The sequence below is a fragment of the Pristiophorus japonicus genome, chromosome 3, assembly GCF_044704955.1.
Source record: "Pristiophorus japonicus isolate sPriJap1 chromosome 3, sPriJap1.hap1, whole genome shotgun sequence".
NCBI classification, from domain to species: domain Eukaryota; kingdom Metazoa; phylum Chordata; class Chondrichthyes; family Pristiophoridae; genus Pristiophorus; species Pristiophorus japonicus.
The window spans coordinates 22,802,960-22,818,237 of record NC_091979.1 but is presented as its reverse complement, the minus strand read 5'-3'; the positions used below and the strand labels follow the sequence as shown (position 1 = coordinate 22,818,237).

Genomic DNA, 15,278 nt, shown 5'->3' with positions numbered 1-15,278 from the left:
ATTTCAGACCATATCTTAATGAAGAATAGTTAATTTTGATCAAATTTGACAAGAAGTCTTCCATGCTGATGAGGAATTTTGGTGAGCTACTGAAATGTCATTTTTTTTTTTTGCTACTGTGTAAACCAGCACAAAATTATACGTAAAAATATGGGAACACGAACAGATCAACAATAACTTACATTTATATAGCGCCTTTAACATAGTAAATCGCCCCAAGGGTGCTTCACAGGAGCATTATCAAATAAACTTTGACATCGAGCTACATTAGGAGATATTGAAGATTTTTTTTAAATTCATTCAGGGGATGTGGGCATCGCTGGAAAGGTTAGCATTTATTGCCCATCCCTAATTGCCCTTGAAAAGGTGGTGGTAAGTAGTCACCTCCTTGAACCACCACAGTCTGTGTGTTGAAGGTTCTCCCACACTGCTGTTAGGGAGGGAGTTACAGGATTTTGACCCAGCGACGATGAAGGAAAGGCCAATATATTTTTAAGTCAGGATGGTGTGTGACTTGGAGATGGAACCTGCGGGTGGTGGTGTTCAAAAGCTTGGTCAAAGCTGTAGGTTTTAAGAAGAGTCTTAAAGGAGGAAAGAAAGATAGAGAGACGGCAAGGCTTAGGGGAGGGAATTCCAGAGCTTAGCAGCTGAAGGCACGGCCGCCAATGGTGGGAGCGATTAAAATCCGGGATGCGCAAGAGGCCAGAATCGGAGGAGAGCAGAGATCTCGGGAGGGTTATAGGGCTGAAGGAGATTGTAGAGATAGGGAGGGGAGAGGCCATGGAGAGATTTATGTGCAAGGATGAGAATTTTAAAACTAAGATGTTACTGGACCGGGAAGCAATGTAGGTCAGCAAGCCTAGGAGTGATGAATGAATGGGACTTGGTACGAGTTAGGATATGGGCAGTAGAGTTTCTGATGAGCTCCAGTTTATCCCATCCAAATAGCTGCTCATCTATGTCTCTTGCACCTCTAGTGACCATTTATTATGCCTGCCGCTTTCAGCTACATTCGGAATTTGTGCAGTTCTGTTTCGATTTCTTCAACATTTATGTGCTTTGCATTTTTTTTTTATACACCTTTCATGACTTCAGGATATCCCAAAGCACTTCCTAGCCAATTAAACAATTTTGAAATGTGGTCAGTGTTGTAACATTGGAAATGCAGCAATTAATTAGTGCACAGCAAACTCCCACAAACAGCATTGCGATAATGGCCAGCTAATCTGTTTTTAGTGATTCTGGTTGAGGGATAAATATCGGCCAGGCACTAGGGAGAACTTCCCTGCTCTTCTTTGAAATACTGTCATGGGATCTATTCTGTGCACCTGAGAGGGCAGACGGGGCCTCGGTTTAATGTCTTATTGAAAGGCGGCACCTACGACAGTGCAGCACTCCCATAGTACTGCACCGGAAGTGTCAGACTGGATTTTGTGCTCGTGTCTCTGGAGTGTGACTTGTGAACCAAAAATATCACAGTCAGAATGTCTACAACCTCTTAATAAACTCTACCTGTTATATTTCATTGAATCGTAGAAATTTACAGCACAGAAGGGAGCCATCGTGTCCGTGCCAGCTGAAAAAGAGCTATCCAGCCTAACCCCACTTTCCAGCTATTGGTCCGTCGCCCTTGTAGGCTACGCGTTTCAAGTGCACACCCAAGTATTTTTTAAGGTAGTGAGTTCCAGACCCCCATCAGCCTCTGGATGAAAAAAGTTCTCTCCTCCCCTATAATCTTTCTACCAATTACTTTAAATCTGTGCCCCCTGGCTATTGACCTCTCTGCCAAGGGAAATAGATACGAACATACAAACTATGAGGGACGGGTAAAGACTATCTGGTCCATCCGGCCTGTCCCACACAATTGCGATACCTTGTGTATCACAACATCAACACTCCACCCACCCGAAACTATGGGATCTCCTGGGAGAGGCAAAAACACAGATTTAAAATCCCAGGCCAATTAGGAAGGAAAAAATCTGGGAAATTCCTCTTCAACCTATCTAGGTGATCGAAACACGTCCAGAAGATCACTTTGGCCATTACATTCCCTGCAGTACTTACCTTCTGTAAGAGTTAATCTCCGTCGCAGCCAGAAACAGATCCTTCCTATTCACTCTATCTAGGTCTGTCATAATTTTATACATCTCAATTAGGTCTCCCCCCTCCGCCTGCTCTGTTCCAAAGAAAACAACCCCCTATCCAATCTTTCCTCATAGCTAATAATCTCCAGTCCTGACAACATCCTCGTAAATCTCCTCTGTGCAATCACATATTTAAATAAGACAAACAAACTTTTGTAGTCTGATCACAGCGAGTGTTTACTTCACAGCCATTGACTTTTGTAGCCGTGATGGGACATAACTTTACCCCAGCAACAAAGTGTGCTGTGCATTTCGTAGAATAACACTGCTGTCCTCCAGCTTCTTCTGAGTAACGCCATCTGCTAATGTATGTGTAAAGAATAAGGCAGATTGTACGGTCTTGCAGGACAGTAACACATCTTGTGTTGAAATTATGTTTAAGGAGCGTTGGTTAGGCTACGTGAGGTCTTGGTTATTCTGAACTGGTAACGTTCAGGGAAGGGTCCTGAAGCAGATGTTAAGCTCCCTATTTGTATATGCAAAGGGGCTACCGCCAGTTTCAGACACAGGCCCTGGATGCCTATACTAATCCTTTACCAATATGGCGGGTGGCCCACTTCCGGTGCGGAATATGTGTGCCCCTGCCGCCCGCCATGTTAGACCCTTAGGCGCCAGTTTTGAGCCTGTAACACGAGCTCGACGTCAACAAAATTCTAGGCCCGTAGGTTTGCATCAGCACGTTAACTGTCCTCGCCTGCACCCTGGATTGTCCTCTGTGTCGCAGTACGGAGACTGTGCAGTGCTGCTAATCGATATAAATACTGAGGGAAGGAACTGGGACACGTGCTTGTAGAGTCTGATAGAATACATCTGCCCCCAGCCCACCCCTCAGGTATTGCACACAATTCTTAGATGACCAGATCATAACAAGTGAATCTATCGTTGTGACGTTGGATAAATTATGATATTCAGAAAGTGCCTGCTATGTTTACAGTACCAAATTAAGAGTTTTTAAAGCCGAGTGAAGGTCAGAAAATAGCAATTGAAGTGAGATGCATTGACCGAGGATTGTTGTTGCAGTTCATAGTGATGTCATAGGAAGAGGAGGAGGACCAATTCTCTGAGCCTACTCTGCCATTTTGTTAGCTGTGGCTGCTATTTATCTTTTTATCCCAATTCCCTGCCTTGTCTCCATATACCTTAATACCTTTACTTCCAAGCAAAACAACTATCAAAGCCAATAGAATAGTGAACTACATCACTGAAACAGTAGAGGTCAGGTCAGACAATTTGCTGCACAAACTGTACAGTACTCTGGTCAGATCATATCTCAAGTAAAAGAAAGACTTGAAAGGACGTTCCATAAGAATGTAAGAAATAGGAGCAGGAGTAGGCCATTTGGCCAAAGAGCTTTACAGCCAATGACGTGCAGTCAATGTTGTAATGTAGGAAACATGGCTGCAATTTATGCACAGCAAACTCTCACAAACAGCAATGAGATAATGCCCAGATCATGTGTTTTGGTGGTGTTGATTGATGGATAAATGTTGGCCAGAACACCAGGGATAACTTGAGCAAAATACTGCGGATGCTGGAATCTGAAATAAAAACAGAAATCTCAGTGGGGCAGGCAGCATCTGTCAAAGAGCTATCCAGCCTAATCCCACTTTCCAGCTCTTGGTCCATAGCCTTGTCGGTTACAGCATTTCAAGTGCGCATCCAAGTGCTTTTTAAATGTGGTGATGGTTTCTGCCTCTACCACCCTTTCAGGCAGTGAGTTCCAGACCCCCACCACCCTCTGGGTGAAAACATTTCCCCTTAAATCCCCTCTATACCTCCTACCAATTGCTTTAAATCTATGCCCCCTGGTTGTTGACCCCTCTGCTAAGGGAAACAGGTCCTTTCTATCCACTCTATCATTTCACTTGCTTATGAGTGAGGGAGTATACTGCTGTTATGATTGATATTTGACGATTGACTTCTTATTTAACTTGCCCTTGCTCTTTGTAAATCCCCCCCCCCCTCCGGATTCTTGGCTTTCGTGTTTCGTGCGTCCTTGTATATGGGCTTACAGCTAACACCTTATCGAGGCTCAGTACTCGAACGGGTCAAAAGGAAAATTACAATTCGAAGAGTAATGCCACTTAGTAATTAGTATTTGTGACAACACTGTCACTAGCTATATTTCATTTGCTTCTACGTAATTACATCTGTTAAAGCAGCAATCAGTTCAGTTCGTGCCCAGAAAGCAGTATCTCTTGTCTTAATTGTTGATCGAAACCAACAGCGCTGCTTCCATTGGGATGATCCTCTCTGAGCAAAAACACACATCAAATGAGCATTCCCATTAACAAGGGTATCTATTGAGTGCCTTGTGGCGTTCGACTAAAAATAGGAGAAAAGATGCGCACTTAACTTTTGGTCGAACACTCGCCAGAGATCCCGGACTCGAGGCGTCCTCTTCTTGTGCAACGGAGCACGTTCGCGTTGGGACGTCCGTAGGAGTCACGTGGGCCTGGACACCCAATCACAGGTAAGTATTTTCTCATATTTGCCCGGAAATCGGCGCGGTCCCGGCCTGTAAGACCATCAGCAGGCCGGGGCCATCGGAGGGAGCAGCGTGCGGCGGTATACCACTGCAGGGAGCAGTGCGAGCTGCTGCAGGAGGGCGACGGCTACGAAGCCAGGTCGCTGATTGCAGTGCGGGCAGGTACAGCAGGAGGGGCGAAGGAGCGGCAAGAGTTCGTTGAGGGAAGTGACCGGGACTCAGGAGAGGCGAGGGCCCAGGGGCAACACTGGCCAGCCCACAATGCGATGTGTGCGCACTCGGTCTGTGCAGCAGAGCTGGTCTCCGGTTAGTTTTGGGTAATCCTTGCCACTGGACCAAGACCTAGCTCTGTCAAGCCCCATGTGCAACGGCCTCCACACGTTAAAAAAAATCCAAGCACAGGCATCTTCCACCCTTCACGATGTAGTTTGGGACCTGGAATATTAGGTCCTTCATTGAAACACCTGTGAACTCATAGAAACATATTTTCTATGTTTCTAAGTAGGTGCAGGAGTAAGCCATTCGGCCCTTTGAGCCTGCACCACCATTCAATATGATCATGGCTGATCATGCAACTTCAGTAACTTCAATTTCTGAAGTTGCATGATCAGAACTCATCCCTTTTTGGTGTGGACGCAAGTCATCCTCGCTTCGAGGGACTGCCTGCGATGATGATGATGTCTGTCAGCTGTGGCTCAGTGGTAGCACCCTCGCACTCCAGGGACTTGAGCACAAAAATCTAGGCTGACACTCCCAGTGCAGTACCAAGGGAGTGCTGCACTGTTGGAAGTGCCATCTTTCGGATGAGACGTTACACTCAAGCCCCGTTTACTCTCTCAGGTAGACGTAAAAGATCTCATGGTACTATTTCGAAGAAGAGCAAGAGAGTTATCCCCGGCGTGCTGGCCAATTATTATCCCTGAATCGACATAATACAAAAACAGATTATCTGGCCATTATCACATTGCTGTTTGTGGGAATTTGCTGTGCACAAATTGGCTGCCGCGTTTCCTGCAGCAGCGACTACACTTCATTGGCTGCAAATCGCTTTGGGACTTTGGTCAATGCAAGTCTTTCTTTCTACCCTGCTTTGTTTTTTTGAGGGGGAATGGGTGTGCAAGTGCTAATTAGTTACGTCGTCAATGCAGCAAGCGTGTGAAGGAGCTAAAGAGGAGCACATCCTCTTAAATTTGTACACAAGTTATAAGGCGGGTCTTGGCCAAGTATTTTGGACAGTAGTGCAGTATTATGGCTGAGAATTTACATCAATGTAGCATATTTGTTCAATTGTGATTTGGATTTTTGTGGCTGCACTATTTAGTGAAGCAGTCTGAGAGGAATACAATCATGGAACAGATGGCACGAGAATAAAAGACAGGACACAGACTCTAAGGCATCCATTTTTCTTTGACTATATTTGTCACATTTGCAGCCAAGATCCTGCGTGCTGGTATTGGATTACACAATCTACTGTTCTGGAAATTTCTAAAATGTTGGACAGCAGTCAGACATTTAAAAAAAAAATGATATTAATAGCAACAACAACTTGTATTTATATAGCGCCTTAATATAGTAAAACATTCCAATGCAGTTCACGGGAGTGATTATCAGACAGCAAATTGTCACCGAGCCAAAGCAGGAAGATATTAGGACAGGCGACCGAAAACCTGATCAGAAAAGTGGGTTGCACCTCAAAGTCGGTAGAAATGTGGGGAGGTGTAAGGAGGGAATACCAGAGCTTAGCGTCTAGAGGGCTGAACACATGGCCGCCAATATTGGAGCGAAGGAAGTGGGTGATGCACAAGAGACCAGGGTTGGAGAAAAGTAGAGATCTCGGAGGGTTGTAGAGCTAGAGGAGGTTACAGAGATAGGGAGGAGCGAGGCCGTGGAAATTTTTGAACATGAGGATGAGAATTTGAAAATCGAGGTGTTTCTGGTCCGGGAGTCAACATAGGTCAGCGAGCACAGGGGTGATGGGTGAATGGGACTTGGTGTGCGTTAGGATACAGGCAGCGGAGTTTTGGATGGACTCGAGTATATGGAGGGTGAGCCAGGGGAGCATTGGAGTAGTCGAATCTAGAGCTAACAATAGCATCGATGATGGTTTCAGTAGCAGATGGGCTGAGACAGGGCCAGAGACGAAAGATATTACAGAGGTGGAAGTGGGTGGTGTTTTGTGATGGAGAATATATGGGACCGGAAGCTCAGCTCTGGGTCAAATAGGATGCCGAGGTTACAACCCGTTTTTGGTTTAGCTTGAGATACTGGCCAGGGAATTGAATCAATGGCTGTGGAATGGATCTTGTGACGGGACCAACCAAACAGTGGCTTCAGTCTTCCAATGAATAATTGGCAGGAATCATCCAGGACTGAATGTCGGACAAGCAGCTTGACAACCCAGAGGCAGTGGAGGGGTCAGGAGAGGTGGTGGTGAGATACAGCTTGGTTTTGTCAGCTTATATATGGAACCTGATGTGTTTTCCTTGGTGTCATCGTTGGAATGGCCTTTTGACCACATATCCTCAGCATAACTAAGACCGCCTATTTCCACCTCCATAACATCGCCTGTCTCCACCCTTGCCTCAGCTCATTTGCTGCTGAAGCCCACATCCATGTCTTTGTTACCTCTAAACTTGACTATTCCAATGCACGCCTGGCTGGCCTCCCACATTCTACCCGACGTAAACTAGAGGTGATCCAAAACTTGGCTGCCCGTGTCCTAACGCGCACCAAGTCCCGCTCACCCATCACCCCTGTGCTCGCTGACCTACATTGGCTCAGTTTCAAAATTCTCATCCTTATTTTCAAATCCCTCCATAGCCTCGTCACTCCTTGGGCCCAAATTTCCCCAGCCGCCTCGAGTGGCGTAGTTAGGGGTGGCAGGCCGACCTTTTGGGGCAAAAATGTATCTGCTAATTTGGCCGCACCCTCGTCGTCCGGTTCCATCAGCATGGCTGCAGAGCCTGCCGGGGGGGGCGGAGCTTCGGCCGCGCTTGCTCAGCGCAGCCGGCAGGGGGGCGGGGCTTGGGCACAGCGTCTTGTGGAGTGCTGGCAGGGGGACGCATGTTAGTTTGAGCGTGCGCGCATGCGCAATGCATGTTTCAACGTGCGCGCATGCGCTGTGGAGCAGGAAGCTTGCCAATCGGTCAATTAAAAGAGAGCATCCTCAGTATCATTGGCAGTGGACCATATATAAAGGTAAGGTCTAAACAGTGATTTTTGTGTGGCTGAGGGAGTGGAAAGGAGTGTTGGATAGGTGGAAGAAAGGTGAGAACTGTGATTTTTGGACATTACCTGAGTGTAAGTCCAATACACGAATGACACAAGAGCTTGCAACAAGATCATAGAATTTCCTCTATGAGGAAGTGGAGAAACTAGTGACTGTAATTGAGGAGAAATGGCTGGAGCTGGATATCAAAGAGTGGTCCCACAAAAGTTTCACCAAGGAATTGAGAAGAAGATGGAACCTAGTTGCAGAAGAATACTCCGCAGGGGTGAATACCGCAAGATCTGGAAGCCAGTGCAAGAAGAAGTGAAGGCAATGTGATAATGACGAGATAATCTGTTCTTTAGTGATGGTTGAGAGACAAATGATGGCCAGGACATCGGGCACAACTCCCTTGCTCTTATTCAAAATAGTGCTGTGGGATTTTTTACATCCACCTGAGAGGGCCTCGGTTTAACGTCTCATCTGAAAGGTGTCGCCCCGACAGTGCGGCACTCCCTCAGTAAAGCACTGAAGTGCCAGCCTGGATTATGCGTGGAAATCTCTGGCGTGGGGCTCGAACCCACAACCTTCCGATTCAGAGTCGTGCGTGCTACCCACTGAGCCACAGCTGACTCTATTACAAGAGGATTTGAGTATAAGTAAAGATGTATTCCTGTAATTATATAGGGCCCTTGTGCAACCACACCTCTGGAGTATTGTGTACAGTTTTGGTCTCCTAACCTAAAGAAGTATGTACTTACCATTGAGGTAGTGCAACGAAGGTTCACCAGACTAATTCCTGGGATTGGGGGGTTCTTCTATGAGGCGAGATTGAGTAGACTAGGATTATATTCCCTAGAGTTTATAAGAATAAGAGGAGATCTCATTAAAACATATACACAATTCTTACAGGACTTAACAGGGTAGATGCAGGGAGGATGTTTCCCCTGGCTGGGGAATCTAGAACCAGGGGTCACAGTCTCAGAATAAGGGGTCAACCATTTAGTACTGAGATGAGGAGAAACTTACTCAGAGAGGGGTGAATCTTTGGAATTCTCTACCCCGGACAGCTATGGAGGCTCGGTCGTTGAGTATATTCAAGGCAGAGATGGATAGTTTTGCATATTAAGGGCATCAAGAGATATGGGGATAGTGCAGGAAAGTGGAGTTGAGGTAGAAGATCAGCCATAATCTCATTGAATGGCAGAGCAGGCTCGAGGGGCCGAATGGCCGACTCCTACTCCTATGACTTATGTTCTTATGTAAAATGCAGAGAGTTATTTCTCGCAGTGGGTTTATTGCTGCTGATGTGATCTTCGTGCTTTCTCCCTCTAGGTCCTCGTTGTTCCCAAGCATTGGTGGCACTATGTTGAATCCTTGGATCCTGTCACTGTCAGCATTAACTCCTGGATCGAACTGGTAACATATACAACCCTACCCGTTTCTTTGTATTTTGAAGCAAGGAATCTTGTGCAACATTACTTCATGCGCTATAATCAGCATTCTCCCTCCCTCCTATCGGTGTCAGCCCTGGTTCAGTGGGTAGAACACTTGCCTCTGAGTCCGAATGTTGTGGCTCAAGTACCCACTCCAGAAAGCTGAGCACATAATGTAGGCTGACACTCAGAGTGCAGTACTAAGGGAGTGCTGTACTGTCGGAGGTGCTGTCTTTCAGCTCAGACGTTAAACCGCCTCAGGTGGTTCCCCAGTAAAAGATCCAATGGCCATTATTTTCAAGAGCAGGGGAGTCCTGGTCAGTATTTATTCCTCAACGTCACTTTATAAAAAAAAAACAGATTATCTAGTCATTATCACATTGCTGTCTGGGAGCTTGCTGTGTGCAAATTAGCTGCTGTGTGCAAATTAGCTGCTGTGTGCAAATTACAACAGTGACTACACTTCAAAATGAAATTCATTGGCTGTAAAGTGTGTCTGGACATCCCGAAAGGCGCTATCTAAATACAAGTCTTTCTTTCTCCCTCCACCTTCCCCAGTCGAACAGTTGCTGAGAATGTACAGTACGAAGCTGCCGATAATTTTCCATGACTGCACTTGGTGCTGGCTGTTCAGTAACACAGAAAGGAACATTAACAGAAATATTTGACAGATTCTGTTGAAACTGGGAATTTTTAGCTCTTTCTGCACATAAATCATATATAAATAATAAATTGCACTTCAGAAATTTTCGAAAACGGCAGAGGATTTGCAACAGGTCGATTACTGGGATATTATCAAACACAAGAAAAATAATCGAAGACCGTTCTAATGCAAACAGAAGCATTAAAATTAATATAAAACATCCCTTTAAAATGTTTAAATTTATTTTTCAAAAAATTACATTTTTCTTTTGAATGTTTAATGAAATTGTATTTTAATTCATTTTAAACATAATTTTTTTTTAATTTCAAGGTTGTGTACATGTATTTTTTTGAGTAATTCCTATTAAGCTTATGGGTGTTCCGGGCGTAAATGGAATCCCCATAAGCATAATGGGAATCCCACTTTCTGATTGGTTGGGCCGGCTCACGTGATCCCAGGATCGCTTGTGAACCATCTGTGCCGCTGGAATACGGGGGTCTCTACGCATGTGCGAGTCTCAGTGGATCCAGGACCATCAGGTAGGTTCGTAGTTTTATTGTAGTTCAGTGGGAAGGAAAGACTTGCATTTATATAGCGCATTTCACGACCACCAGTTGTCTCAAAGTGCTTGACAGCCAATTAAGTACTTATGGAATGTCGGCACTTTTGGAATGTTGGGAACACGGCAGCCAATTTGCGCACAGCAAGCTCCCACAAATAGCAATGTGATAATGATCAGATGACCTGTTTTTGTTATGTTGATTAAGGGATAAATATTGACCAATACACCAGGGATAACTCCCCTGCTTTGCTTCAAAAATAGTCCTAAGGGATCTTTTGCGTCGAGTTGAGAGAGCAGATGGGACCTCGGTTTAATGTCTCATCCGAAAGACGACACCTCCGACTGTGTAGCGCTCCCTCAGCACTGCACTGGAGTGTCGGCCTAGATTGATGTGCTTAAGTCCCTGGAGTAGGACTTGAACCTACAACCTTCTGTCTCAGAGGCAAGAGTGCTACCCACTGAGCCACAGCTGACACTGGAAGCTATGACTGCAAATTCAGGCCCATAAATTTGTGCTGGTGTCAAACCCTGGATGAGGATGAAAAGACTACAATTTGAAGAGAGAATGGCCCCGCGTCTGACAGACGACCTATGATGTCAATAAACGCAATGCTGGCAAGTGGGCAAGGCCAATGCAAGATATGAAAATGCCATGCAGGACTCTATACTAAAGTCTGTTGAGCGGGAAAGGAACCTAGGTATCATAGTGGATTAGTCCCTGAAGGTTCATGAACAGTGCTTTGGTGAAGACACCTGGGAGTCCCTGGCTAAAGGCCACCCTAAGTGGAGGAAGAACATCCAGGCGGGCGTTGAGCATCTCGAGTCTCGTCGCTGAGAGCATGCAAAAAACAAGTGCATGCAGTGCGGCAAACCAATTCCACCCACCTTTTCCTTCAACGACTGTCTGCCCCACCTGTAACACAGACTGTAATTTCCGTATCGGACTGTTCAATCACCTGAGAACTCACTTTTAGAGTGGAAACAAGTCTTCCTCGATTTCAAGGGACTGCCTATGATGAGTGAAGACTAAGTGTACTGGGATGTTCGGATGATCCAATATTAAACAGTGAGCACTGTAATGCCTTTGTGCAAGACCTTGATTAGACACCACCTAGAGTACTGTGTCCAGTTTTTGTCCTCTCACATGGTGTGAGAGCAGTGTCCCACCTTGCATCCTCTGTAAATTTGAGCTTATCCAAATCTTTGCTGCCAGTATCCTAATTCGGAATAAGTCCCGTTTACCCATCACCCCTGTGCCCGCTGATCTACCTCGGCTCCCGGTCCGGCAACATCCTTGTTTCCAAATCCTTCCACTGCCTCGCCCGTCCCTACTTCTATAACCTCCTCCAGCTCTACAACCCACTAAGATCTCTGCGCTCCTCCAATTCTGGCCTCTTGCGCATCCCTAATTTTCATTGTCCCGCCATTGGTGGCCGTGCTTTCAGCTGCTCAGTTCCAAAGCTCAGGAATTCCCTCCCTAAACCTCTCTGCCGCTCTCGCCTCCATTAAGACGCTCCTTAAAACCTATCTGTCCTAATATCTGCTAATGTGGCTCGATCATAGAATCAAAGAATAGCACAGCACGGAAGGAGGCCATTCGGCCCATCGAGTCTGTGTCAGCTCTTTCCCCATATCCCTGCAATTGGAAACAGTTTTTCCTTAATTACTGTTTCTAAATCCTTCATGATTTTAATCACCTCTATCAGCCTTCTCTGCTCTAAGGAGAACAACCCCAGCTTCTTTAGTCTGTCTACCTAACTATAATCCCTCATTCCTGGAACCATACTAGTAAATCTCTTCTGTCCCCGGCGGAGCGGGGGGAGGGGAAGGCGTGGGTTATGATGTTTAATTGCAATGTGACTGTATGGGACAAGGCTGATCGTTTCATAGAAAATAGGTGCAGGAGTAGGCCCTTCGAGCCTGCACCACCATTCAATAAGATCATGGCTGATAATTCCCTCAGTACCCCTTTCCTGCTTTCTCTCCATACCCCTTGATCCCCTTAGCTGTAAGGGCCATATCTAACTCCCTCTTGAATATATCCAATGAACTGGCATCAACGACTCTCTGCGGCAGGGAATTCCACAGGTTAACAACTCTCTGAGTGAAGAAGTTTCTCCTCATCTCAGTCCTAAATGGCCTACCCCTTATCCTAAGACTGTGTCCTCTGGTTCTGGACTTCTCCAACATCTGGAACAATCTACCGACATCTAACCTGTCCCGTCCCGTCAGAATCTTGTATGTTTTTATGAGATCCCCTCTCATCCTTCTAAACTCAAATGTATAAAGGCCCAGTTGATCCATTCTCTCCTCATATGTCAGTCCAGCCATCCCGGGAATCAGTCTGGTGAACCTTCGCTGCACTCCCTCAATAGCAAGAATGTCCTTCCTCAGATTAGGAGACCAAAACTGAACACACTATTCCAGGTGCGGCCTCACCAAGGCCCTGTACAACTGCAGTAAGACCTCCCTGCTCTGATACTCAAATCCCCTAGCTATGAAGGCCAACATACCGTTTGCCGCCTTCACCGCCTGCTGTACCTGCATGTCAACTTCCAATGACTGATGAACCATGACACCCAGGTCTCGTTGTACCTCCCCTTTTCCTAATCTACCACTATTCAGATGATATTCTGACTTCACGTTTTTGCCCCCAAAGTGGATAACCTCACATCTGCCATGCATTTGCCCACTTACCTAACCTAAGTCACCCTGCAGCCTCTTAGCGTCCCCCTCACAGCTCACACCACCACCCAGTTTAGTGTAATCTGTAAACTTGGAGATATTACACTCAATTCCTTCATCCAAATCATTGATGTATATTGTAAAGAGCTAGGATCCCAGCACTGAGCCCTGCGGCACACCACGAGTCACTGCCTGCCATTCTGAAAAGGACCCGTTTATCCCGACTCTGCTTCCTGTCTGCCAACCAGTTCTCTATCCACATCAGTATATTACCCCCACTACCATGTGCTTTGATTTTGCACACCAATCGCTTGTGTGGGACCTTGTCAAAAGCCTTTTGAAAGTCCAAATACACCACATCCACTGGTTCTCCCTTGTCCACTTTATTAGTTACATCCTCAAAAAATTCCAGAAGATTTGTCGAGCATGATTTCCCTTTCATAAATCCATGCTGACTTGGACCGATCCTGTCACTGCTTTCCAAATGCGCTGCTATTTCATCATTTCAATGATTCCAACATTTTCCCCACCACTGATGTCAGGCTAACCGGTCTATAATTACCCGCTTTCTCTCTCCCTCCCTTTTTAAAAAGTGGTGTTACATTAGCTACCCTCCAATCCATCGGAACTGATCCCGAGTCGATAGATTGTTGGAAAATGATCACCAATGCATCCACTATTTCTCGGGCCACTTCTTTAAGTACTCTGGGATGCAGACTCACAGGTCCTGGGGATTTATCGGCCTTCAACCCCATCAATTTCTCTAACACAATTTCCCGCCTAATAAGGATATCCTTCACTTTCTCCTCACTAGACCCTCGGTCCCCTAGTACTTCCGGAAGGTTATTTGTGTCTTCCTTCGTGAAGACAGAACCAAAGTATTTGTTCAATTGGTCTGCCATTTCTTTGATCCCCATTATAAATTCACCTGAATCCGACTGCAAGGGACCTATGTTTGTCTTCACTAATCTTTTTCTCTTCACATATCTGTAGAAGCTTTTACAGTCAGTTTTTATGTTCCTGGCAAGCTTCTTCTCGTACTCTATTTTCTCCCTCTTAATTAAACCCTTTGTCCTCCTCTGCTGAATTCTAAATTTCTCCCAGTCCTCAGGTTTGCTGCTTTTTCTGGCCAATTTATATGCCTCTTCCTTAGATTTAACACTATCCTTAATTTCCCTTGTTAGCCACGGTTGAGCCACCTTCCCCGTTTTATTTTTATTCCAGACAGGGATGTACAATTGCTGAAGTTCATCCATGTGATCTTTAAATGTTTGCCATTGCCTATCCACTGTCAACCCTTTAAGTATAATTTGCCAGTGTATTCTAGCCAATTCACGCCTCAAACCATCGAAGTTACCGTTCCTTACGTTCAGGAGCCTAGTTTCTGAATTAACTGTGTCACTCTCCATCCTAATAAAGAATTCGACCATGTTATGGTCACTCTTCCCCAAGGGGTCTCGCACAACAAGATTGCTAATTAGTTCTTTCTCACTACACATCACCCAATCTAGGATGGCCAGCTCCCTAGTTGGTTCCTCGACATATTGGTCTAGAAAACCATTCCTAATGCACTCCAGGAAATCCTTGTCCACCGCATTGCTACCAGTTTGGTTAGCCCAATCAATATGTAGATTAAAGTCACCCGTGGTAACTGCTGTACCTTTATTGCATGCATCCCTAATTTCTTGTTTGATGCTGTCCCCAATCTTACCACTACTGTTTGGTGGTCTGTACACAACTCCCACTAGCGTTTTCTGCCCCTTGGTATTCCACAGCTCCACCCATACCGATTCCACATCATCCAAACTAATGTTCTTTCTTATTATTGCATTAATTTCCTCTTTAACCAGCAATGCCACCCCGCCTCCTTTTCCTTTCTGTCTATCTTTCATAAATGCTGAATACCCCTGGATGTTGAGTTCCCAGCCTTGGTCAACCTGGAGCCATGTCTCCGTGATTCCAATTACATCATACCCGTTAACTGCTATCTGGGCAGTTAATTCGTCCACCTTATTCCGAATACTCCTCGCATTGAGGCACAGAGCCTTCAGGCTTGTCTTTCTAACACACTTTGCCCCTTTAGAATTTTGCTGTATTGTGGCCCTTTTTGCT

At 45.6% G+C, this 15,278-nt stretch overlaps 1 protein-coding gene across 4 annotated transcripts in view; it reads left to right on the top strand.

Moving 5' to 3' along the window:
* The window catches only part of hspbap1 (hspb associated protein 1), a 234,476-nt gene that overhangs the window by 200,475 nt on the left and 18,723 nt on the right, over window positions 1-15,278 (top strand). For 3 of the 4 annotated variants that reach the window (XM_070875247.1, XM_070875246.1, XM_070875248.1), the window contains one exon: window positions 9,176-9,259. The exons of the other annotated variant lie outside the window; for it this stretch is intronic. In XM_070875247.1, coding sequence (XP_070731348.1) covers window positions 9,176-9,259 — 84 coding nt within the window. The remainder of the gene's footprint in view (window positions 1-9,175; window positions 9,260-15,278) is intronic. 4 annotated transcript variants of the gene reach the window in all.